Consider the following 26,960-nt stretch of genomic DNA (forward strand, 5'->3'; position numbering starts at 1 on the left):
AAGCAGAGCTAATGGACACATTCTCACAATAAGCCTGTCAAACGTCTGTACACACACGCACTTACAGAGGCAAATTGGCATTGCTCATGCTGGTTCAGTTACAGAGTGAACATGATGGGCTGTCAAAACTTGAGTGCTGCCTTGACCACCTCTCCACTGTACCACTGTGCCACTGTAGCACTATACCACCTCTCCACTGTACCACTGTAGTACTGTAGCACTATACCACCTCTCCACTGTACCACTGTGCCACTGTAGCACTATACCACTTCTCCACTGTACCACTGTAGTACTGTAGCACTATACCACCTCTCCACTGTTCCACTGTGCCACTGTAGCACTATACCACCTCTCCACTGTTCCACTGTTCCACTGTAGCACTATACCACCTCTCCACTGTTCCACTGTAACACTGTAGCACTATACCACCTCTCCATTGTAACACTGTAGCACTATACCACCTCTCCACTGTTCCACTGTACCACTATACCACCTCTCCACTGTAACACTGTAGCACTACACCACCTCTCCACTGTACCACTTTACCACTGTAGCACTATACCACCTCTCCACTGTGCCACTGTAGCACTATACCACCTCTCCACTGTGCCACTGTAGCACTGTAGCACTATACCACCTCTCCACTGTAACACTGTAACACTGTAGCACTATACCACCTCTCCACTGTAACACTGTAGCACTATACCACCTCTCCACTGTAACACTGTAGCATAATACCGCCTCTCCACTGTGCCACTGTAGCACTGTAGCACTATACCACCTCTCCACTGTAACACTGTAACACTGTAGCATAATACCGCCTCTCCACTGTGCCACTGTAGCACTGTAGCACTATACCACCTCTCCACTGTAACACTTTACCACTGTAGCACTATACCACCTCTCCACTGTGCCACTGTAGCACTATACCACCTCTCCACTGTGCCACTGTAGCACTGTAGCACTATACCACCTCTCCACTGTAACACTGTAACACTGTAGCACTATACCACCTCTCCACTGTAACACTGTAGCACTATACCACCTCTCCACTGTAACACTGTAGCATAATACCGCCTCTCCATTGTTCCACTGTAGCACTATACCACCTCTCCATTGTTCCACTGTAACACTGTAGCACTACACCACTTCTCCACTGTACCACTGTAGCACTATACCACCTCTCCATTGTTCCACTGTAACACTGTAGCACTATACCACCTCTCCACTGTAACACTGTAGCATAATACCACCTCTCCATTGTTCCACTGTAGCACCATACCACCTCTCCATTGTTCCACTGTACCACTGTAGCACCATACCACCTCTCCATTGTTCCACTGTACCACTGTAGCACCATACCACCTCTCCACTGTAACACTGTACCACTGTAGCACTACACCACCTCTCCACTGTACCACTGTAGCACCATACCACCTCTCCACTGTAACACTGTACCACTGTAGCACCATACCACCTCTCCACTGTACCACTGTAGCACCATACCACCTCTCCATTGTTCCACTGTACCACTGTAGCACCATACCACCTCTCCACTGTAACACTGTAGCACTGTAGCACCATACCACCTCTCCACTGTAACACTGTAGCACTGTAGCACTACACCACCTCTCCACTGTACCACTGTAGCACCATACCACCTCTCCATTGTTCCACTGTACCACTGTAGCACCATACCACCTCTCCATTGTTCCACTGTACCACTTTAGCACCATACCACCTCTCCACTGTAACACTGTACCACTGTAGCACTACACCACCTCTCCACTGTACCACTGTAGCACCATACCACCTCTCCACTGTAACACTGTACCACTGTAGCACTACACCACCTCTCCACTGTACCACTGTAGCACCATACCACCTCTCCACTGTAACACTGTACCACTGTAGCACTACACCACCTCTCCACTGTACCACTGTAGCACCATACCACCTCTCCACTGTAGCACAAACCAAGACCATATTACAGCTGTGAGCATCGAGCCTTCAAATGGAGACGTTCACCTGTGTTTTTCTATTTAGCATAAAGGAAGTTTTTCTTCGCAAAAGGCAATAAAACAGAGGAAGCGAGACATCCCTTTGAACTACTAAGGAAACTGAATAGAAGATTTCATAAGAGTGCTATATATTGAGCAGAGAACATGTTACTGTGCTGCAGCAGCTGCTTTCATTGCTGCGTTAGACCGCTGAAAGAAGGGCTGCAAGATATTTTCATTACTCTTTCATGTGCAGAATGTTTGTTGATTAATTGATGAATCGTTTGGTAGAAAACATACAAGAAAAAAGTACAATTTGTTAATCAGTTTCCCCAGAGCCCAAGGCCACGTTGGACATGGACTCCATTACCACTCGACAGGCAGGCAGGTTGAGTTGAAACAAAGATTAAATGTAGCTGAAAAATAAAGTCAGGGTGATGGGAAAAAAACACTGAGATCTTTCACTTGTGTAGTTACACCACAGAGTAAAATATTAATAGTCCTGCATTCAAGTATTCTTTGCAGAATGTACTATATGTATCAAATGTATCAAAGGTATAAAAACTTGTTGTTGCGTTAGCATACTGCTATGTTGTTGCTGGTTGAGTTAAAGCTAATTTTAACCACTTTATATACTGTTTATGATTTAAATCAATTTAATTGATCATGTTTAGTGAATTGGTGTATTGGAGTAGAGGTAGAAAGCACCATAAAATATAGACACACGTGTAAGACAGATGTCTCAAAGCTCTACTTGGGCAAAATACTCATGTAAATGTTTTAGTTTCCACTACTGGTGGTCAGTCGATAGAGGAAAAAAGCGGGAGCGCAGGGAGGTAAAGAGATCCATAAAGGAAAGCAAATAGTCACAACAAGCCAGCAGGGGTAATAGGATGAGTGACACTACAGCAAAGCCTACATTCCCTCAGTGACCTTTATTCATAGCGAGCTGATAGGACAATGAGGGGCGGGTAAAATTAGGTGACTGGAGGATGATGGGAAGATCTGAGGACCACTGCTGAAAAATGAGGAAACTACAATAAATGACTGGAGAGGTTAGTCGCAGGCTGATCTTTATTTACAGATTCTACATAGAAATGTTCTGGTTTCCCTTTGTAGTACGCTTGTAGTCCAAGTAATATTGACCAATCACGTATCAGCAGGCTGCGGCGTATGCAGGAAAAACAGTCCGTGTGGAGAGCAAAAGCAGGCGGAAGGTAATCTGCCGTAATGATATCCCAGCTCCCATCAGCAGGCATCTGACAACAATTTACCTTCCTATTAATCTCTATACACAGACTACATGCAAGTTCAGCTAACAATCTGTTCTAGATCTTCCCTTGACGCTGTCTCATGAAAGCTGTTCAGTTTTTAGATTTCCCGACTTCCTCGACTTTTACCTTTTTACAAATCTACATCATGATGTTGTTATTTTGTAGTAGTAGAAACTGATGACAGGGCGCTTCTTTGGGGGATTTAATGAACCAAGCAATGCAAAGTCTGGAGGGGTGAAATTCGCTTCACATTTGATCTGAACATACGGTCACTTCTTAAGTTGCAAAGTGGACTGTAAACAATGCAGCGCACGGAAAAGGAAGTCTCGACTGGAAGTCATTTATCGCTAACCGCTGGCTAAACCGGACACGATGGATTCAGAGATTGGCCGCAGGCAAACTGGAAACTAACCAATGACTTGTTTTATCCAAACAACAGCTCAAACCTTAAATATATCTACATGTCAGGTAGATAAAAGCAGGGATATTCACACTTTACAACCTGGACCAAGTAGAATTCAGCATTTTTGCTTGATGATGATTTAAAGTAGCTCCAAACTGATCAAATAAAAGGTTGATTGACACAAAGCATCGTGCTTTATAGGTGTGACCCAGCATTTTAAAGCCTTTGAATGACTAAAAATGGATTAAAGCATCAGTGCAGATCCACTGGGTGTCATCCTTGAATCACAACCACAACCAGCAGTGACAAAAACATCTGAGGACCTTTTAAATCTCGTGTATTTAAAGTGCAGCCAAAGCTGTCCCAATCTTAAATGTGCTTAAATATTTAATATCTCCAGTGTCGTGAAGACTTGGATGCACTATTGATCTGTGTATTTTAAAAAGTGTCTTTATAGACTCATTGGTGTGAAATTGAAAATGACTATTAAATCTTTAATGTTGCCGAGTGGCCTGTCACAAAGGAGACACTTGCTATAATTACCACGGTCCCTGCACAGTGCTAATGCTTCTGCACTGAGCTGATGTTTAAGCCATGGTGATTTCTCTCGCTCTGTTTTCAGCAATTTCTCTTGATCTTTATGATTTAAAAACACACATCAAGCGAACAGAAAATTGCTGCTCCACGCCCTCTTGAAGTGGCTCATGTTTGATGGTAAAGTAAATGAAAGGCTGTGGGCGTGTTTCTTATCTCTAAGGCTTTGGACGAGCTAACTCTCAGAGGAATCAGGGTCCATGAGGCTCAGTTTCACTTTAAAAGTAGCTTTTAAAGTGTTTGTGACTTTTTTTACGCTCAGCTGTAGATTTCTGCTCGTCTCAGCTGGTTTCTTGGTACTTTGTTTTGAGGTTTGTTAACAGGCACACTGCTGACCCTCGCCTTGTTCTAACTCAGACGCTTGTTTCTCGTACTTTTCATCATGGCTCCGAAGTCGTGTTATTATGTCCACTCTGTCCTCTTGTATGTGTGTCTTTGCCGTGGGCGGTGTTTGGAGGCAGCAGCGGCTTTGTGAATTGGCTGCAGCATGAATTTCGGCGGTGCTGCTGCTCCACTTTTTCCAGTCCAGATCTGTCCGAGTTAATTATGGTACAACTGTCAGAAAGAGCACTTTTACTGGTCATTTGGGCAGCGACATTAATGCTCTCTGTGCACTGAAAATTCTGAGCTTTCAAGGTTCAGTGCCCCCAGTTTCCGCTGGATGCTCAGATGTCCAGTTCGTGTCTCAATTTGAGTGAGAAGATGGAAGAATCTCCCGAGTTTCATCCTCTCCCTTCCCTCGCCTTTTTCTTCACCGCTTCCATTTCCGCTCCATCGCAGGGCTGCGACCTTAGAGGAGTGAGACATCGGCTTTAAAGACAAACCTCAGTTTACAAGCTGCAGATTGATTTACAGCCTGACATTAAGAAGTTAACGTACCCCTGGAGAGTTAATCCCTAATGTCGTCCCGGTCAGTAAATAAACAGAAAAAGAAAAGCCAAACTGAAGGAGTTAGCAAAAAAGCTCATTCGTGCTAATTATTTCTCTCCCACCCCTCCCTTGTTAAAAGCTTTCCCACCCCTCCGATCAATCGGCACTTTAGCGAGCAGGAAGGGATGGAGGAAGTGCGAGCCTCATTAGCCTGATTGGGCCGATGTGGGAGATGGAGAGAGATGGAGTGAATGAGGGAGTAAAAGAGAAAAGGAGTCAGCTTGATCATCAGCACTTGGCCCATCAGAGTCCATCTGTCATCAGGGCGAGTGCTGCGTTCAAATGTGTCCGTTTGTTGTGCAGCTTTGCGACTCCTCGCAGGCTGGGAGCGGATCATCTGAAGGCGCCGGACTTATTTTAGCTGTTTTGATCCGTCTGTGATAAAACTAAAGACTCAAAGCGAGGCGGGCGGGGAATTTCACCTTCTTCTTTGAGAAATTTAGGGTTCAGTCGGCTTAAAATAAACTCGGCTGTACAAAGAACCGCATCCTAAGTGTTCACGTCTGTTCTGAATGATAAGCCAGGATCAAGACCTCTGATTGACGCCCACTTCTCCGATTTTGTTTGCCACAAAAATGGTGTCAGCACTTATGAGACGCAGGAGCACAGGTTTGTTATGGGCTCGCTTGCAGAAATAAAAACTCTTAAACTCTTTCTTTGACCTTTGGGAAAATAAAAGGCTAACACTGACACGGTGTCAGGCTGTATGAAAGAAGTGCCGCAACAATCCAGAGCGATTACCAGCCGACCAAATGGCCACGCTTGAAGGTCTGCCATTATCGCTTCTTCCTGATTGCATCCCGAAGCCTTCCTCATCTCCGTCCAAGAACTGCATATTTTTGGTGACGTCATTGTAAATATATATTACACATTTAGTAGCAATAAGAACTTTTGGACAGTCTCTCCTCAAAGGCATTCACACAAGAAGTGACTGAAAAGTGGATGAAAAAAGTTTGAGACACAAGTTTAAACCCTGTCCAACATCAACACCTCCACACACTTGGCCAGTCGCTGCATAAAGTGGGCGTGATTGTCAGATTAGTTACAGTCCTTCCCAATTCCTATCAGAAATTCAAGCCAAGAATTCATTCAAAAAGCATATTTAAAGACAATAAATATTGCGTGGGGTTCACAGAGAAATATGAAAAACAGTTCAATAATTAGTGCTGAAACTTTGGCGTTCATGTTGAGTCTTATCATTCATATGGAGGTCTTTTGAAACATTCATTCAGGAGATACAGGGAAAGTAATAGAAGCAATAAGAGGCTCGATCGCCTTCCGGACTTAAACCAGGAAAGGAAAAAGACTGATTGGAGGATCTGATTAGTCTGGATGTTAAAAAAGAGACATAACATAAAACATAAAAGAAGTGAAAAAATCTGCAGGTCTCAGATGCTGCTGGGCGATCTGACAGGCCTTTTGTTTGAAGCCCACTAATGACATTTGACGTTCAAAATGGCCGACTAAATGTGACCGGGGCTAATCATACTGTCTGTAGCGAGTCCTCTGAGGTTGCGACATTGCGACAGTAATGAGCAGTTAGTGAAGCAGCCGGCTGTCAAACTCATATGTGTATCCTCGTGCGGGGCACGGTTCAATTTTCTGTGCTGTCTTACTTAATGCACTTCTTAGTATAGCAATAATCGTTTGCATTTCCACTTCTCTATGACAATAATAGTGTACCGCCTGCCCTTCTTTCAGATATTGGTTTTGGTGCCAGACGAGTAATCAGCCGAGCATTAAGTCTTTGGCTGTGCATCCCAAGTCCTCGTCTCCTTGGCCGCTCAGGTCGAATAATTGAGCAGCTCCCAAAAAAAAAAACCACGCACTCTAAGTACAAGCACAATCACCTGATGAATGGCTTTTTAAAATGAGTTTATCAACCTTTGATGATTGATGTTTTTCATTTAGACTTCTGACATCTGAAAGCAGCCTCGTCTCACTGAACCAGCTGTGCAAATAATTTCAAGTAGAACTGAGAGACACGAGACGGAGGGAAAAAAACCCCCGAGATATGGAAATTAAAAGCACATTGGGGGAAGATTATCCTCATTGTAGGCTGCGTTATTTGAATAATAAAGTATAATGCAGCCCGACAATAAGCCTCCATTTTCTCTCATCTTTGTAATCATAGCTTAACGAACAAAGTACAAAGGATGTTTCATTGCAACCTCCAAAATGGGCTTTAATCTAACCCTGAGTCCTCTCCTCTTCTCTACACCAGCAAATGCAAGGGGCCCTCATTGTCTGCTCGCATGTCCTCATCACAGACGCTCCTTTTGTCACATAATCACACGCACACACGGACACGCACAGAGTACATCGAGTACACACTGCACACAATTACCATCTTGTAATTGCGATCTATCAGGCATTGTTGTGAAGTGGTGCCCGATGCTCATGCTGGCGGCCCTGCTGCATTATCAGAGCTTAGGAAATGACAAGACTATTTATAGGAGCTATTTATCCACTTATCCTGTTGTTAGTCATGTCCGTGCTGTGTTAGAGCCAGACTGACGGACGGGTTGATCAATCGGTGCGCCACATTGTGCAGAATATAATGTTCGCCGACGGTGGCTTTAGGTCGCAGAGTTGCTTATGTGAGCTTTCACGGATCAACGAGTCAAATAAGGGAGTGTTTCAAACATCATGATGATGTAAATCCTAACTACAGATTTATTGAGCTTATAAACTGGCAATCTGCTGAACGTGTGCCATTTTATTTTAATTATTCCCCTTAATTAAAGCATAAAATGTAGTTTTCTTAAGCCCTCGGCAGACTCCTGCTTTAGTGCAGGAGCAAGGACGTGTCTTCGGTCAGTGCGCTTCTTTTAACTCGCAGCTCTCTCCGGTTTTTAATCAGGAGAAATATTTATCCCTCAAGTAAGAATTCAGTGTTTGCTTTACGAAGTGCGTTAAGTAAACTGAAAACAAACTGCAGGTGAGTTTGTCTTTCATTAAAAAAAAAAAGTCAAGGACGCTGTGATGCATCAGGATACAGAGAACATCTCAATCACAGCAGCGTCAGGCAGAGGAAAGATTTATGACCCCCGTTACTTTGTGTGTCTTCTGCAACATCAACAGCATGTGTGTGAGAGGGCTTGGCTTCTTTTCTCTGTGTGCATGTGTGTGTTTTGATCATCTTTCAAATTTTATTCGGTGTGTGTGTGTAGTGAAAAGGTCTGCCTGAGATCTGAATATAGTGTTAAAGAAACTGCCTTTGTGTGAGAGTCTTTCCATATTTGTATTTATCGCCTACAAATCCCATGAAAAGACCGAAGCCAACAGTTGCCCTTTCTCTGACCTTAACACTCTGTATGCTTCTCAGCTCTAAGACTATTTCTTCCTGCTTCGCACATAAATCTTTAAAAACTGGTCACAGATATATTCTTCATTATTAAAAAGGCCAAACAATATCACAGGAAGATATTCAGTATCAAGTGTGCAGCACATGTTACTCAAGCAGGTGTAAAAAGTGGATTTATTGGGGACTATTATCTGTCATGGATTAAGACACATCTGACGCTTTGGATTATTTCAGGCCAAAGCCTTTATTATGTATAAAAAAACAACGCGTTTGCCAATATTGATTTTTTTCACAGGAAAAGATTACACTCAAATATGACGAGGTTAATCACCGTTTGGGACATTTAAGAAACAACATATGTAATACTGCTTCTAGATAACCTCACACATACAAAGTTTTCTTGTGTAATTTCTGTTGGCCAACATAATTGCAGATACAATATGTCTCCAGTAATCTACAACTGTCCAACACACTTTGTTACTTTTTTTCAACTTTTGGCTGTTGTCACATCTTTGTTGGGTTTTGACTGCAGAGGACAGGGACAAAAAAAACCCATCAATTTATTTATTTATTTATTTATCCAGAAATGTTGCAATTCACAGTTTAATCTCCGACCCACAGCCCACTGTGACTTATCATTAATTGAATCAAACTAATTTTTTTGTACAAGAATGGAGGTCAATGGCACAGTGGAAAAAACACACATAACAGACTTTGGTCAAACTGAGAATGCTAGTTTGTAGTTAACATGTATTGATTTTTTTTTTTTATCCTTTTGTTTTATTAGATGGGGAGGGGATTTTATAAATATGGGGAGGAGAGAGCGAGGACGACAAAGGGCCGCGAGTCGGAGTCGAACCTGTGGCTGACGCATTGAAAACTTTGCCTCGGTACTTGAGGCGCCTGCTCTACTGACTGAGCTCCACCGGCGCCCCTGGTCTTTGTTCTTTAATGGGATTTATTGACCCAAAGATAAATATTGAACATCACCTGCCTTATCTTTAATTGTTTGTTGCTTTCCAGGTCTTTTAATTTGGAGCAATAACCGTAACCTAGAGTGGAGCAAAGGTTCTTGTTAATGGTTGTTATTCATTATATTGCAAACATTTTTTTTTATCTCCATTTTTTTCATCAATAAAAGTGCAGCGCTGACCCAGCAGCCCGCCGTGTGTGCTGGACCTCCGCTGTGATGCCCTCTGTGGCATTTTTCGGCTGAGTGATGAATAATTCACCGTGCTCCTGGAATTCATTTATTTTTTGGCTGCGCTGTGTCTGCGTCTGCCGGACAAAGACTGAGACTCGGGAGAAATCACAAGTTGCCATAACTACAAGTGTCGAGGTGTGTGTGTGTGTGTGCGCGGTGCAGAGTTTAGCCCGGCAGAGGTGGGCAGCCAGCCGAGCATGAGTGAAGGCTGAGAGCCGTGGAAGACCCTCGTCCAGCAGGAGCCCTGGAGCCTGAAGCGCTCCTCAGCTGAAGCTGTTTCTCTTCACGGTTTACTCGTGTAGCTGGAGATGAAACTGCATGGCTGATGGTTTGAAGAAAAGGAATCCATCAATTATTCACTTAATGTCAGGCGAGGACTGATAATCAGCAGAACAGCACAAAGAACTACCTAAGGTTATAAATGCTTTTAATTTCACCCGATTTCCTAACAGCAAGGTTACGCAGAAATGCACCGTACACGGGCCCACAATTAAGCTAAATTAAAAGATAAAACACACGAGCCCTGGAAGTTTAATGGAGGACAATTCCAGTAAAAGCACAATTTGGTTATCTTTTTCTACATGCTTACAGCAGAGTTATGGTTATCTCATTCCTCTCAGTAAAAGGCGTCTTTCAGCAGCACCACAGTGGCCTCATACAGGTGGTGTTGTTATAATCCCCTGGAGGCTCACTCAGTGTTCTCTCCACCTTGTTTATCTCGACTATTGTCCTCTCCATCCATTGCTACTAAGGAACCCAAAACCACAGCTTAATGTGTTGTTGTTGTTGTTGGATCAGTTTAAACCTCTGAGGGTTTCCACTGGTTTCTTGCAATGTGTGTGTGTGTTCAGAGAAACATGTCGGTGTTTGTTATCCAGCTCCATCAGGGTCCTCCTGTGACTTACAGGACAACAGAAGAGTGTCTATGACTTTCATACCCCTTTCCCACCTGAATTCAGCGTGTTGACGCGGGTTTTTCAGACCTGAGAAGACCCGCTTATAGATGCCGATTGTCTCCGTTCCCATTGCCAGTGAAGTATACTCCTGTCTGTCTCTTTTCTGCTGCGTCACCGTCTGACGTCACAAACGCGCCCGAAACTGGCTTAGTAAACAGTGAAGATGTTACGGTGGTTAGGTCTTTATTGTGTCTATTACTCATTCATGTTAATTAAACTTGGTGCGACGTTTGGAACGATGTTCGAGCGCTGCTCGGATGGAGACGGGCGGAATTTGTAGCTGAGATGACAAGGAGTCGCAGAAGTTACCAAAGGAGCATGGCATCGTGCCGGAGAGGGGGCGGAGGGAGGTTAGTGTGTCGACACAGGTTTTGTGTTCCCATCGAAGCCGTTTGGAGCCGAGGCGATAATTACCCGGGTCTACTGCAGAGTCATTTGACCCGGGTCTGTATGCTGATTATAGTCTTTACCATTAATCAAAACAGCAGGATGTTAATGGATAGGAAAGCTGAAGAGAGACAGGAAATGTGGGGAGGAGAGAGTAGGGGATGACATGCACCAAATGATCGGCAGACCTGGAGTCGAACCTGCGATCGGCGCGTTGAGGACTGTAGCCTCTGCACATGGGGCGCCTGCTCTACCAACTGAGCTAAACCAGCAACCCAAAACTATGACTTTTACTATAAAATCTAACTTTGTATGTTTGCATTGTGTTGATTTACAGCTGAGGTAATGAGTGGGGTTGAATTTACTAAATCTGTGAATGCTTGAGATATGATCCTTTTGACAGAACAACAGGTGTTAGAGATAGTGTACCTTCTTCTTCACCGACACTGAATGATGTTTATAGCCAAACAAACATGGCCGTGTGGAAATGATTTTGTTTCTGGAGCATGCATATATACATTAATGTATGCATGCTACATTTCGCCAGATGCATGCACTCACAGGAATACATTGACCTTTTGTTGAGGAAGCTTATAATGCATGCAAACACCGGAGGACACTTTACGGTGAGATGCAGCTCTACATCACAGCTAACAGCCCTGTGGTGAGGAAAATACTGAGTTTAAAATGCATCGACCATTTTATTGCATGTCGTTGAGTTGAGCTCATTTGTTAAAGAATGGAGGCGAAGCATTCAGAGATAAAAACAAAGGCATTAAAACTGAGGAGACCTCTGTTGTGCTTGTAGATACAAACATATTCCGTTCTCTGTATCGGATTTAATTCTGATAGACGACATGCGGTACATGCGATGCAACTTAATAGACATATGAGGAAATCCACTGTGATTTTTTACAGTGTAACGACACATTTTGCAGCCTCTGCAGTCTGTATTTATGTTCTTGTTGGGTGAAACGTGAGTGAGAATAATTAAGCTGGAGGGCTCGACGCTAGATAATGGACTGCGTCAGTGAAAGGCCCACATAATGACGGATGAGAACTCAGGGCAGAGCGGAGACGTCACATTTACAGTCTGCGTTGGCACACACACACACACACACACACACACACACACATATATATAATCATCAACCTTTTAGAAAAACATTCATGTGAAGTCGGCTCTTTGTCTTTATCTCCCTCTCATACGCGTCTCACTCTTCACACATGAAGTATATATCTCTGACTCCGTCCTTCACAAGCACCCAGCGCCATCACTTACTCTTGGATGGACACTTATACACTCCCCTGTTCGTTATATTGATCCATGCTTACACAAGCATTAGCACTCACTTAGGATGAGAGGCATGTCTTCAACCAAACGCAGAAGCGGAGAGCATAAACACATCCACGCACACATGCTCTGCGTGGTTAAACGCGCGCTAGGACAGGAAGTTCTCGGGCTAAAATCAGTCCGTCAGCGTCGGGCCGGCTGATCCTTCCGAATGGAATCGGAGCGAAAAGCAGGCGAAGAATTCATCCAGTGTGTGTGATTTAACGAGGACCACTCCGTCTCGTCATGAATCATATTAATAATCTGAGCCTTCCATTGATTTCTGTTTTTTTAAGCCATCCTAGTGCATTATTTGATATCTTCAGCCTTTGTTTCAGATTTAATGAACCCCTCACAGACACACACTCGCACACACACACTCAAGGAGAACTCATGAAACTGCTTTTCCTTTTAGAAGTCTTTATTCATCTGTGTAGAAAAAAAGACGACAGACCAATAAATGGAATAGCATTTTGCACCCATTTTTATGTTTATACATAAGAGTGTCTTCATTATCACATCTGAGGGTGACTCTTTTTAAAGGAAAAGGATTTCTGCACAGAATGAAAGGAAGCGTCAGTGCTTTCAGAAAAACAACATAACAAAAAAACGAACCTAAACACCCACACCGGAGCTCCTGCAACGTTACTGGTGTACAGTAACACAGGTCGGAAAAGAGAAAGAGAGCGACTGAAAGTAAGAATGGGTTTCAACACTTACAGGCTCTATATATATATATCCGTCCTCCCCATCCTCCCCTCTACGGCCTCACTCTTTATGTCCTCCCTCTCCTCTTCCTCTGTGAATCTCTGGCTGTTTGCGAGTGTTTCCTTTCAAGTTCCTCCTCCCTTAAAGTATATTAGTGGGGTCAGTGAGAGGCGTCCTTCTTACCGTGTGTTTGTTTGTTGAGCTGCACAGTGTGGCGGTAAGGCTGTGATCCCTGTTAGCACAACTGCATCTATGTTCTACTAAGGCCTTTAAAACCGGGCGACCTGATTCAACTGAAGTAGTCAGAAGTCTTCACATCAAGCTGGAAGTTTCAGTGGTTTTGAAGTGAGAAAGTAAATAGTCAAAGTTCTTCAAATTAAAATCTGAAAGGGTCCCAAAGAGAAAGATTTTTAATTTAATATCACTCAAAGAAAAGCAGCAAATACTCACAAATGGGAAACAAATATATTTGCAATTTTTGTCTGGAAAACTTTGCCGTGAGTAATCAGTGTCCTAAAACATGACAAATTTGCCAAGCGTTATATTTCTCCATAGTGTGTAAGCTCTTACTCTGAAATCTCTGATTTACGAGGGCGTTTTTCAAATAAATAAGCATTACTTCTTTAGGGCAATGTTGGAGTTTTATGTGAGGACTGCATCATCATGATGAAACACTTTAATTTGTTAAACCGATAATTTCATAGATGATTTAAAACCAGGCAATCACGGCTGGTAATTTGTTCTGGAACTTTCTGATACATCTCAAAAAATAAGTCTGTTTACATTTAATTATCACCAATATGAAATTACAAATACCCTGATGGATAATTGTATCCATTGTCTCCACCTCCACCCTCCTGTGTTTTTAACACCCCTTTAATGGCCCTTGACTGCCAGTAGATATAATAGCTTCATCTCTTCTTGAAGAGAATTGAAGATGTGAGTTTCAGCAAACAGTACCTCCAAAAGAGTAATGCCAACTTTCGCCCAAAAAATTAGCTGCTCAAACTTATTTTCAATTAACAAGATTTAACCAGGCCCTGAAGATAATGAGTTACTATTATAGGATGTATGATTAGGTTTCTTCCACTTCATTTGCAAAGGTAATTTAAAAATGAGACCAGACCACAGTATAAATTAGGTACATGCAGTAATTTTTCTGAATTCTGAGGGGAAGATTTTAAATAGTCGTCTTCTCTATGTAATCATTTGTCTTGCAATGCCGCTCTTCCTCCCGTTTTCCTACAAACATGTCTGAAATCACGATGAGGCGTGGAAACGTGTTGTAATGATGATTCATAAAGCATCGGGTGAAAACCCGTTGACTTGTTATCGTCCCAGGCAACTGAAAACATCAGTCCTCGAAGGAATGACTGCTATCGCTCCGGTGTTTGCAGTAGTGAATACACTGTGGGTAAAACTTGAGACAGTTTTTGGATGATGCCACGTTATTCCAGTTGTCACCTCTCTTCTGTACCCCGCCCGCACCCTTCACGGTCCCCCATCCTCTTTTTCTTTTGTCTGCTTTTTTTACCTCCTGCTGCTGAATTTGTCACACGCCCTTCTTTCGCTTATCTTCCTTTCTTCCCTTTTTTTCCCCCTTCCCCGTATTCACTCTCTGCCTTAAGCTAACACACCTCTTTCACTGTCTCATCCCCGAAAACAGCAGCCCTCTTTCTTGCTTTTCCCCCTCTCTGTCTTCTTTTATGTTCTATCTATCCATCTATCCATCAGCCCCCCACTCTCCCGCTCTCTTTCCCCCTCTCATTAGTCTCCCTATGCTGTGGTTTGTGTCTCCCGTCTCTGTCAGAACTGTTATCACTGCTGTCAGCTCCCTTGGCGAGAACAAAGTCGTCCTCTGCTCAAGGCACCACAAAAGACAAGAGAGAAATAAAAGGAAAGAGCCTCAGCCAAAAAAAAAAAGAGGCGGAAAGGAGGAAAAATTAAAAAGGAGGGGGGTAAACTAGAGGAAAAGGAGGGGGTTAGGAACACATCTTTTCATGTCAACCATGATGCATTGTCATCTGTGGGTTATAACAACCATTGATTTCTTCCCCTGTCATCCCTTTTATCTACACAGCACAGAGCTTACAGTTGGTAGGAAGATATGAGAGCTATCTCTATACACATCAAGTGCCTTTTCCTCATATTATAAATATATCTCCTGCTAAATCAGCTAAGCCTAGTATCAACCTCAAATAAGTTACTGTGTATTATTATGAGCTGAGAAGAACAGTAGGTTTGAAAGACACTCAGATATCCAAAAAGAGCAAACGTAACCATTTATAACTATAAGTAGCGCTGAAAGAAGAGTCTACTGTATAATGTAGTACAGTAGGAGAGTATAGTAGGACTGTTACGTCTGTCACTCAATAGCATTGTCCAATCAATATAGCTCAAGTCTTTTCTACCTAGCAAACCAATCAGAACCAGCAGAGGCACAGAGGGTACTTTGGAAACCAAGGACAAAACGGCCACCAGCCAAGGGATCGTCATCATAGAAATGGCGCCTGGCATTTGTGGCTCAGGGAGTTCGTCCCTGTATCATCACGTGTAGGCATAATCTATGTCGGGGATGCCGCCCTCTCTGTAGCCACGGTTAGTGCCATATGTGACATGATGGTGGCTGGTTTGGCTGAGGATGGTGCCGTTGAGACTTCCAGCTCCGTGGCTGCTCCGGTAGGTCCCGTTAGCTTGGGAGGAAGAGGAAGAGGAAGGGAAAATGGTGTGGATGTAGGTGACATCCTCCAGCCTTGGTTGCAGGGGCTGATGGGCCATAGCTGTCATCTGAAACCCTGCAGGAGGGGCCCTGATCTCTAAGATGGAAGTGTCTTTCTTGGTGCCTGACTCTACATAGTCATCGTAATGTTTTCCACCACGGCCCCTGCTGTACGAGCCTGAGTCCCCTGACACGTAACCTGCTCTCTGTCCGTACCAGCAGAAGATGCCAAAGATTAACAGCAAGCTTACCAATGCTGTGGCACCCCCTATGATCCCAGCCAATGGCAGGGCTGTTAGTTCAGAGTCCTGACCCTCTCTATCTGAACCCTCTCCTCCTGAGCTAACCTGAGCATCTCCAGTCTCTATCTGAGCACAGGCTGGGGCAGAGTCTTTACTGTCTGTGTTTATGCTGCCAGCTCGAGATGATCCCATGCTGGAGCCTCCAAAGGAGGACTCCTGTCGAAGTGGCAGCAGGCAAATGAGGTAATGGGAGCGTGGGGTGAGCTGGGTTAGGAGGTACTGCCTCCTCTCTCCAGGTACCAGAGTCTCTGTTATGGAACCAAGAGCTGCGCTGCTACCCAGCCTGAGCCATGATAGGCGGAAGGAGGGTGCTGGCTGTGGGCACAACCAGCTCACCAATACACTGTGCGAAGAGAGAGGTTTTACAGTCAGCTCCAGGGCCTCTCCAGATACCTGTCCCCCTTCACCGGGAGGCAGAGGCATAACAAGGCCTGGCCGCTTGGCTCGCAAGGTGAAGAGGGAACCTTGTGTGGGGACCAACAGGGAAGTAGTAGTGGTGCTGCCATGGGGGACTGAAGCCACTGCATGGCCCCCTCCAACACTATCTTCCGCTCCTCCATCTTTTTCTCCTGGGTTCATACCCATTCCAGGACTGGGACCAGCAGGGGGGCCTTCACACTGCTCCATCAGGGAGGTTAGGTCCCTCAGGACCTGACCCCTTACAGGCTCAGGCCCCTGACAGGTCAAACCCCTGACTGTCACCGCTGCCCCCCGGCTGTGCAGCCAGGCGTGGAGCCAGCGAAGGTTGCAGCCACAATACCAGGGGTTTCCTCGCAGCAGTAGTAGCTCCAGGCTTTCAGTGTCCTTCAAGAGTCCTCGTGGGAGGCTGGTGAGATTGTTTCCCGACAGGTCCAGCTTCTGTAGATGCCGCATCCCATCCAGCGCCCCTCGTGGTATGTGAGTCATTCCGTTGTCTTGCAAATGGAGTCGCACAAGGTGAGCTGATGGTAGGTTAACAGGTGGAGACTGCAGGGCATTCCTGACCAGTGAGAGCTCAGTCAGGTTTGCGAGACGGGAAAAGGTGTCATCTGCAATGCGAGTGTTGGCCAATAGGTTCCCATCCAGGACCAGGCGTCGCAGCGAGGAGAGTCCTCGAAAGGCATGCGTTGGGATGGTGCTGATTCTGTTGTCGTCCAGTCGCAACTCTTCCAACGATGCTGGCAAGCCTGCAGGAATGCTCGACAGGTGGTTCCGAGACAGAAACAGCAGTCTAAGCCGTGGAGTCCCAGAAAAAGCTCGCTCCTGGATGCTAACTGTTGATATAGAGTTATCGTCCAGGTGCAAACGTTCTAGTAATGGTAACTTGGCCAGAGCTGATCTCGGTAACGTTCGTATATTATTATCCTGCAAATGGAGCTCCCGTAATGAGGGCGGGAGGTGTATAGGGAACTCATCCAACTGGTTGGCATACAGGTAAATTACTCGTATGGAAGTACTGCGTTCCAGTGAGGGAGGAAGCCCAGCGTTACTCAGCCGGTTGCTCTGCAAGTAGAGGATAGCAGCCATTAACGGTAGTGGAGGAATGATGCTGAGGCCGCGGTCATTGCAGTAGACGAAACCCTCATCGCAGCGACACACAGAGGGACAAACAATGCCCTCGTCTCCCTCGCCGGTCTCCATGGCAATTGCCGCTGCTGCTAGTTCCAGCACCTCGGCCAATAAGGTGAGGCACAGGAGGAGCAGGAAGAGCCAATCGCGGAGCTCAGCAAGACTCTCAGCTGCCATGTTGGTTCTGTGCACACCTCCTGATTAAAAGAGAGGAAATGGGAAACTTGGTTAAAACATATGAAGTAACCAATACACTCATGTAGATAGAGTTGTGGGCAAACCACACATTCAACCTATTGGTGCAAAATCGCTTAACCCAAGGGGTGTATTTTCTACCTTCTGTTAAAGTTAGGTTTCTTATGTCTAAAGTGAGAAATATGTGGTTATTAAACCGTCCGACATACTTTAGAGGGGCCGCTCAGTATTTTATGGGTCAGAGCGACCAAGCAGAAGAAAAACGGACATTAGAAGCAGAGAGTGCGATGAAGGGTGGAGTGAGCCTGAGAGGAAGATTACAAGAATCAGAGAAAGCAAAGGAATGACGGAGATGGAGAAAATTGGACAGTGACAGTTGCAGGGAGGGAAAATGAGGGAGAAAGACTTTTTTTCCTGGGAGATTAACTGGGATGGAGTGAGTGACATGAAACTAAAATGGAGGAGAGATCAGGGAGAAGAGAATCAGATTAATTGCTGACAGTGCTGATCGCTTTGAGGACAACAGAAGTGGTAAACTTGTTGTGACTGCACTGTATCTGACCCCTCAGTGAAACTAAAGACAATGCATGTACAGTAAACAATAGAAAAGCAGGGTTCCTGCTGTGTTATGAGAATCAAGGCATCTGTTTGAGGTTATGACCAAAGCACACGCAGAGAAATCTACACACTAATAGGCAAACACAAAGCATTCATACACTCAGCACAGTAGCACTACAAGCTGACATGTATAATGCATGTTTCCTCTTGGTTGTTATTGTTCCTGAAATTTCAATAAATTATTCAGGAAAGTGGTCTTGAAATCCCCAGAAATGTTTTAGCGAGATGTTTAACAGAGAAGCATTTTTCTGCAACATTAATACGTTCCTCTGCCGATGTTTTATGACTTGTCTCCTGGCAAATCTCTGACACCAACATCAGTAACATAAATTTACAATTTAGATAAAATGATCTCTGTGCGCGCACAGTCTCAGCGCGCTATTTATAGAAGATGGATCATATACAGTGGTGAAAGTTGTAGAAATTACACTGTGGTGTACTCGTTTGAATGCTTTCTTTTGGTGAGCCTGCGGCTGGAAAATGTGCCCTGACGTGAAACGCCTGACATGATTTGACAGCACATTTGATAAACAAATCCTCTGAAGGCAAGTGTTTTTTTCCCCCCTTCCCCTTCTGTGCACGCATGTATGTGTTGGTGTGTATTTGTATGTGAACTCAGTGCTAGATGCAAAATTGCCCCTTGGCTGCAGTCAAAATCCATGCAAAGCAAACAAGAGATGGCAACAATAGAAGAGACTAAGGGAGGGGGGGGAGGGGGTGAGGGGGAAGGAGACAGATGGAGAGTTGGACAGTCAGTCAGAGGAGGAGAGAGGAAATGAGTTCCTGGCAGCAAAGACTGGAGTCAGAATCAGCGGAGTTTGCTGCACAAAGAACGACTGGGTATTGTTTTTTTTTTCATGTAAGACGGGCATAAAAATAGCTACATTTCTTTACCTGCACATGCTTGAGTGTGCATCTGTAAGTGTGTATGTATGAAATAGAACTACATCAACAATATCCACTTCCTGCCTCGGCTCCATGCAGGCAGTGTTTGATATGTACAGGTGGAAAATGAATTTATGCTACGCAATTCAGCACAGACATTATTGGGTTTTTCTTATATTTTCAAGGTAAATCTGACTATTTCCAAGCATTCCTACCGTATGAGAGTCAGGAAAAGTAAGGCACATACGCACAAGGTAGAAGCTGAGACCCTATAGAGAATGCATGAATATCAACTAGCATATGCTTTCCTGCCTCCCTTTCATAAACATCCTCTTGGCACAGGCCCGTGCGTGTGTTTGCCTACATGCCAAGGTTTCCTATCGACACGTCCTCTTAAAGATCCTTAGATTTTCTGTCTCCCCACCTTCTCCCCTTCCTGGCTCGTTCGCTCGCTCTCTCTCTCCCAACTGTCGCTCTCTCATTCGGCGCTCTCCTTTCTCACGTCTCCCTCTCCCTCTATCGCCCGCCCACCTTCATCTCCTCCCCATCAGAATCTTTCATTATATCCACTCTCAGGTTTGTTTACAGGAGTGTCCGTGCAGTCGTCCTCCTCCCCTGTCTCTATCTATTTCTAATCCTCTTTTATCGTTACCTCTTCAGCCTGTCGATGATTCCTACACGCTGACATTGGATCAATCAGCTCTGCTTCAGTCCTCCCGCCTAGACCTCCTCTGTCCTCTTATCTATGGCAACCAAGTTTTTTTTTTTTGTTTAGAAGCAGCAACACCCCCGCCTCCCTTCCTCCCCTCCCCACTTCTCATTTTCAGTCCCTCTAGGCCTCAGCGTCCTCGCCTTCGTCTCTCTTTGTGGCATGTTTTCCCCCTTAACATTTCAATCAGGATCTGAAATAAAAGCCTTTGTTGGAGCACAGAACCAGTGCGTATTTGCCTTTTCCCCCCCCTATTATGTAGCTGAGAGCAAGATGTAAGTATGATGTTGGTCATTGCTCTGAATGCAGACAGAAAATCTGTGTGTGTGTGTTTGTGTAAAAGGTCTGAGCGACCCGGGATGTGATTGCAGAGGGCTCGCTAACCTGCTCAGTCTCTGTGTCTTTTCAAGTCCGCAGAAGCTTTGTCTTCCCGGTATCGAGGATTTGTGGAGAGCAGTATCAGCGCGTCTCTCCGTGTGATTTAGGGTGTAGCCGTGGATCTCTGTGTGTTAGCACACTTTCCAACTCTTCTCTGAATCGTTCAGAAGTGTAGCCTGGCTCCTCGGGGCCGTTGAATCTTCCTCAGCTTGGGTGAATGATGATAGGGATGATGATAGCCTGTACTCCAGGGCTCCACGAGTAGCAGCACCAGCATGGCTCAAAGCCGCTTCGGCACCCACATTTGTGTGCAGTGTGTGTCCTACTGCCAAGCTCTTTCTCTCTCTGGGGTAGGGGGCTTTTAGGCCTGCCAACTCAAGTCATCTTCAACAAGCATCCAAAGGCCTAATTCTGAAACCAGCCCTCCACACCCAAATGCTACAGTTGGGCAGACAGTCAGAAGATGGTTGAGGGCTCAAGGGTCCTTCTTCGAAGTCAGTAGCAGTCCTGGATACTCATGCAAGCAGTGGGTCATTCAAAAATAGTTCAGTGCCATGCTACACCTGCTGTGAGTAACCATGTAGTGCTTTAATCGATGCAAAAAGGAGAGAAAAACCCACCAGAGTCTGTATGCAACAGTGATCCGTTATTATAGGGTGTATTATAACAGTTATTACAACATTTCACACCTCAGTCGTGGTAATGAGTGCGTCTCAGGCTGTGATGGACAGGTCAGCCTGACGCAGATCGCAGGCTGTGCGAGCTGGTTCAGAGGGAGACGTATTTCTCACTCCTCGTTTCCTCGTTCCCTCTCACTTTCAGCCTCACTCTCCTCTGTTAAATGTTTGATCACTTCTTTTCCAGTTCACACAGATTATCTTCAGAGGCAGCAAAGCAAGCTGACAGTGCGCGCCGCATATAGTCCGCTGTGAGCGCGTGATGGCCAGTCACGCGGCTCAGTGTGAGAAGTTTCTCTCGCAGGTTAGCAGAAATGGATCGCCCTCTGGTTTCCTCAAGGTAGAGCCGACTGCTGTTTGCTTCAGCGGGACAGCTGGCCGAGCGTCAGCGAGCAGCCGCCTGAGAAGAGACAGAGGAAAAGTACAGCATTGGAGCTTTATTTTGAAAGGGCAGTGGATACGTTTAACAAGGTGTTTGAGGAAATTGGAAACTTTTTCCTGACGCTCATATAATGAATGAGAGCAGAAGAGATGTAGTTTAAACTTTTATAAGTTCAATGTCAGGAAATGGTAAAATATTTCACTACCTGTCAAACCTTCAACTTCTTTACTCACCCCTAAAATCGCCAAGTATTGGCAGAGTATCTAACATGTCTTTACTGCTGAATCAATAAAAATCAAGGTGCTTTTATGGAGCTGCAGAAATGAAATGCTTTGCTGTCTTTGCTTCTTTAATTTCCAGTTTCAACATTGGCACAATACGGAATACTAAAAGGTACGGCCTAAATAATTATCCCCATCAGAACGGTTATACCTCTTAAAATTAAGTACCCCGTGAAAACACTTCCTGAAGGTCAACGCTGCATATGTGCAACACTAAGCTCCCAACGGAGACACGCCTCCCATTAAGGTAACTGTGTTTTATATGTTTTTTCTCTCCACACAAAGCTTCGGCGCTTTCATTAACCAGCACTCGCTAAGTGCCTGTATCTTGTGTGCACAATCGAACCCCCCAGTGACTGCTGGCTTTAGAAATATAAGGTTTTCATCAGGCATACTGAGTGTACAGAGACAGATTCATCAAGGCCATTAACTGCTCTGCTGCTCTCATTCGTCTGTTCACTTCATCCCACAGTAAGTAGACTACATAGCCAACTGGGAAATTATCATGCCGTTTGCTTAAACACAAATAGAGACAAATAAAGCCGTCCTCATTTTCATTTTCAAAGGACACATGCTGCTGCCGAGAAGTTGGTCAACAGGCTTATGCCTGTGCGTGTGTGTACCCTTGAAGAGTGTTTAAAATCGCCCCAAATTATGCACAAAACGTCCCAAAGTGAGGATGATTGTGTGTGTTTTTAAATCACGATTGGTGTTTTCGCTGGTTCCATAAATGGAAAGGAATGTGTTTAACTGGGTGTGCAGTTCGGTGGGTGGTTGGAGGGTTGGTGTGAGATGAAGTTGGGTTGAATGTGGTGCAAAAGCTCCAGACATGTATGCAGTTTGCGGTATAGGGAACTGATTTATATGTTGCAGAGTGCGGCCAACGAAAAACAGCTGGAGATGGCACAGAATGCTAAATAGATGATGTTTGGTAAGCGCTAAGTCGACTCTGTGATTGGCATTTAAGGAGACGTGAGATAATGGTGTGTTCAAGGACAGTCCGCATATATACAGAGCTTTATGTTTGGTGCTGCATGAACATTAAAAGCTGCTAACTCCATTCATTGATTGATGTGTAATAATTAAACCCTCTTGTGTTAATACTGTGGAGACCAACACTTTTAAGCGGCTCTGAAGTATAATCGTAATTCAAATGAAGACTTTTAATTGGGTGTCATCAGTCATGAATTAACAGCAGATGTCACCTTTAATAACACGAGCTGTCGTTTTAAAACAAGTCGCTTTAATTGGCTGCGGAGTCTGGTCCAGAACTAGCCGTACACTCTGCACTAATCTTCGCCCACCGCAGGCTGAATGTCTGCCTGCTCGGGACAAGATGTGAATATTGAACATCAGCAGCATTTCCACAGCTCGCTGCCATTGCCCATTAGACATCGATATGTGAGGCTCTATCTGTATAATGTCAAGGCTGTCCTAAAAACTTTTTGTGATGGATTTTCAGCCTTGCTGGAGGGAGTGTGAGCGGGAGACGCAGGAAATAAGGAGCATTAGGCAGCGTGTGTCAGAGCATGGAGTTAGCAGGAGAAAGGGAGACAGTATAATCATAGGAGAGGGAGAATCTGTATCTCAGCAAACTGTTAAAGCAATTGTACCACTTTCATGAGGAAATATCTCCCTTGTTAATAGTCAGCATGTATCCAATCCTTCAATATTCGTGCAATAAAGATTCCAGATACAAAGGGTCTGTAAAAGGTGAATAGATACACCTTGACACGGAGTCAGACGTCTTTCACTGCAGCTCAAAGGGCTTTGAGCTCCTTTTTCTATCGCTCCTTTTATACATGTTTCACACCTTTCATATTATCACCTGCAGTTTATGAAGGCATTTTCTGCTGAGATCTATAAAATGTACAATGTCAAGTGTGTTAGCAGCGTCCTTATTAACATTCACACACACACACAGCATAGAAAAAATCATCACGTCTAATCAGACGGGTAAAGGTCGGTCATCTGTTCAAATATAAAGCCAACAACAGAGTGACATGAGGTTGCTTTAGGTGTCTTATATCAGGATATATATTCACTGCTTCTTTGGCAGCTATGTGTGTTAAAACTGAATACAAAATATGAGAATTCACTGGAGTTGAAATGTTAAGCCAACAAGTTAATGAGTACAGTGAAAGAACATTTCAATTTATGATTATTCAAGCATTTTTTTTACCAAATGACAGAAATGAACTTAAAGTTTCTCAAATACTTTTGTTGCATTTCTGAGTCTTTTTCAAGTTAATTTGAATCCCTTTGTGTTTTGGACTGTTGGACACAAAAGCTTAAATAATGGCTTTAAAATGTTTGTTTTCTTTATCCATCCATCCATTATCTATACCGCTTATACTGTTCAGGGTCGCAGGAGGGGCTGGAGCTTATCCCAGCTGTCATTGGGCCAGAGGCGGAGTACACCCTGATCTGATCGCAATCACAGGGCTGACACACAGAGATGTTACAGAGCATTTTTTTTCTTTAGTTTATTTCTTGTATTTCTGGTCAAAGTCCATTCATTTGTTTTTTGAAAGTCCTTTTATTACTGTCACGTATCCACATAAGGCCGGTCCTTAACACCATGAGTAACTCTTCTCTGGTGACGTTTGGACATTAAGAAAAATGTGCAAAAGAAAAACCGGCAATCTGCACTTAAACAGCTCCGGAAAAAAAATAAGAGACCCCTGCAAAAATATGTTGGTTCTACTATTTGTATAGGTTTGTGTTTGTGTGAAATGATCTTTTGTTTCATTGTATACAACATTTGTCACTACTTCTAAATCAAATATTCTCATTAAGGTCTTTTACTTGCAGAAAATGACGACTGGTGACGACAACGTCAATGACAATGACGCGTCACATTGCTGCTGGGTGGCGTTAGCCCGCTATTGGAGCAGAAATTCATGCAGCTCGTCTTTGCCCGATGGCTGTGACCATCTATCTTCCTCTTGGTCACATTCAGGAGGTTTACAGTGGGGTTCAGATCTGGATTGGGCTGGCAATGACATGTAGAGAGAGATGCTGATGCTGAGCTGCATTGATTGTTTCTGCCGCTGTATGTTAAACAGTAAGGGGACGCAGCAAACAGCTGAATCACACTCAGTAATAAAGTGGACAATATCTTTCCTCTATTTTCCCACAAAACAAATCTTGCATATGAGCTTTTCCTTTATTACTTCCTCAAACCTCAGAGCAGAAACGGTAATAAAGAGAGCAGGTGACCCATTTAGTGTCGAGGTCAAAAGCATTTCTAACTGACCCTTTTTTTTGCGTGTCTTTTTGTGTTGTTTTTATCTGCGTAACAGAGAGCGTCTCTCTCTTTAGGCGGACAGACATCACTCTGCTGTTGTGAAGCAGTCAATGACAACCGTGTGGCCTCCAGGCTCGCTTCAATATGAGACTCTAACCGAGGCTTCTGTGCGGTCCTAATGCTCTCGCTGTTTTGTTTCCCTCTTTTATTATATATTAGCATTTCTTCTTTGCTTTGTTGGAGGCCAAAAGAGGAGGGTTGTGATAACTCAACGAGATAAACTGAGAACATATACAAATATATGCACATAAACATACAGAGATAATCTGCCTTTGTGTGAGCTCAGGTCTAATGAAGGCTGTAGTATAACTAGTCCAACCTTAACAACACCGGCTACCTGCTGGACACTTTATGCAACACATCTGTTAGAGCAGAGCCTGCAGATGTGCAAATATGTCCTGTAAGCGATTCATGTAGTTCCACTCTTCCAGATGTAGGTAACATATGCACAGTAATATAACCGCAGCTTTAATACGTGCATTGTTAGCAGTGACCTTGAACAACTTACAGATGTTTGGAATTACAGGTGTGTTTACTTGCATTTGCGTTTGCTGTGACATGAGGTGATAATGAGGAGATGATGAGGATGAGGCTAAGAAGGATGATGAAGTTGGTAGTTAAAGGTATAATAAGTAGGATTTTCCCAGAAAAATAAATTGCATACTTTTACTTTTTATGGGCCTCTATACATGTGTGTTGGTGAGTGTGTGTGCAGACCCTTGTGAGACCCTTCCCTCTGCATCCATTCTGTTGTATCGCTTTGCACGGGACGTTTTCAGGAGGGGCGCTGTTGTGGTTCCCTGAGCCAATCACAGCGTATAGGTGAGTGTTGGAGTGGTTTAAATTAGCAACTGGGCCCCATTCAGACCGGCAAACATGGCGAAAGAGCGATGCAGAGTTGGCCTTCTTTCTGTTGTACAGGCAGGTGCCTCAAACCGGGTAGGACAAGCTAACTGACGCTAGCACAAAGCTAACTGTGATGCTGTCGGTGTTAGCTCGGAGGGGTGGGTGTGTTCTCGCACGAGAGAGTGAGAGTGAGCTTCTGGTGACAAAGAGCCCAGGAGGAGGGGCCCAGTTTGAATGTGTTGTTGACAAAATGCAAGGAAAAATCCTCCGTATTATACCTTCAAAGAATAAGTAAACAGAGTGTGCAGACTGTACCTGGGTGTTTTTGCCGTTTTCAGTGAAAAAAGCGGGAATAAAATGAAACCTTTTGTTTTTGAAATTCTCCTCCAGTCGACCTTCTCGCTGCTCTATCACATTTGGAACATTACAGCGGGTGGCTGCAGAAAATTGACAATATCAAATCTCCATTTTCCATCCACCCTTTGCTCCATCAGGCTGCTCTGGATAATTCAGAAAATGGAAAGCAAAGAAAAGTGACAGCTGCGATACTTGGCAGTGTGCTCGCTCCGTGCACTGTAGGGAGCGAGGAGATAGGAAGTGAGGGAGTAGGAGCTAGGGATTAATAGTTGTGGGGCTGGGGACCAAAGTCTGAGTACTTTGTAATCATGTGGCTGCCTAACCCCTGTGTTAGCGAGGTTGATGAGCATGCGTCCCTGCTGACACACACTCTCTCTACATCCACTCTGCTGAATATTAATATGGAGGAGAGAATTCCTCGGAGCCCCATTGTCAGACGGCCCTATTGTTCTCTGTTGGCCTCTGCCTCGCCGCGTGTGTGTGCCTGCGCTTGGTATTAATGCGTAAGTTGGTGTCTACATTGTGTGCTTATGCATATTACGCCCATGTCTTCCGATGCGTGTGCGTGCCGGCTGCAGCAGAGCAGCAGTTAAAGCGGCAGCGGGGGAGACGAGGGGTGTGTTCGTGGTCCGGCGTGGCCCATAAAGACAACTGGCC

At 44.5% G+C, this 26,960-nt stretch overlaps 2 protein-coding genes across 3 annotated transcripts in view; one reads left to right on the forward strand and one right to left on the reverse strand.

The window, feature by feature from the left end:
• macrod1 (mono-ADP ribosylhydrolase 1) overlaps positions 1–26,960 on the forward strand; it is a 124,689-nt gene that overhangs the window by 10,461 nt on the left and 87,268 nt on the right. The window lies entirely within an intron of this gene.
• Positions 12,804–20,539, reverse strand: flrt1b (fibronectin leucine rich transmembrane protein 1b). The gene is made up of 2 exons (XM_069669791.1): positions 20,457–20,539; positions 12,804–17,862 (listed from the first exon to the last, which is right to left on the reverse strand). The coding sequence occupies exon 2, from the start codon at positions 17,840–17,842 to the stop codon at positions 15,644–15,646; it is 2,199 nt and encodes a 732-aa protein (XP_069525892.1). The 5' UTR covers positions 17,843–17,862; positions 20,457–20,539; the 3' UTR covers positions 12,804–15,643.

The sequence above is a fragment of the Semicossyphus pulcher genome, unplaced genomic scaffold (assembly GCF_022749685.1).
Source record: "Semicossyphus pulcher isolate SPU_LCO1_2020_fin unplaced genomic scaffold, fSemPul1.0.p SCAF_2, whole genome shotgun sequence".
NCBI lineage: Eukaryota > Metazoa > Chordata > Actinopteri > Labriformes > Labridae > Semicossyphus > Semicossyphus pulcher.

Excerpts from the sequence above, each read along its gene's own strand:
- flrt1b (XM_069669791.1), bottom strand. The coding sequence starts at position 17,842 with ATGGCAGCTGAGAGTCTTGCTGAGCTCCGCGATTGGCTCTTCCTGCTC.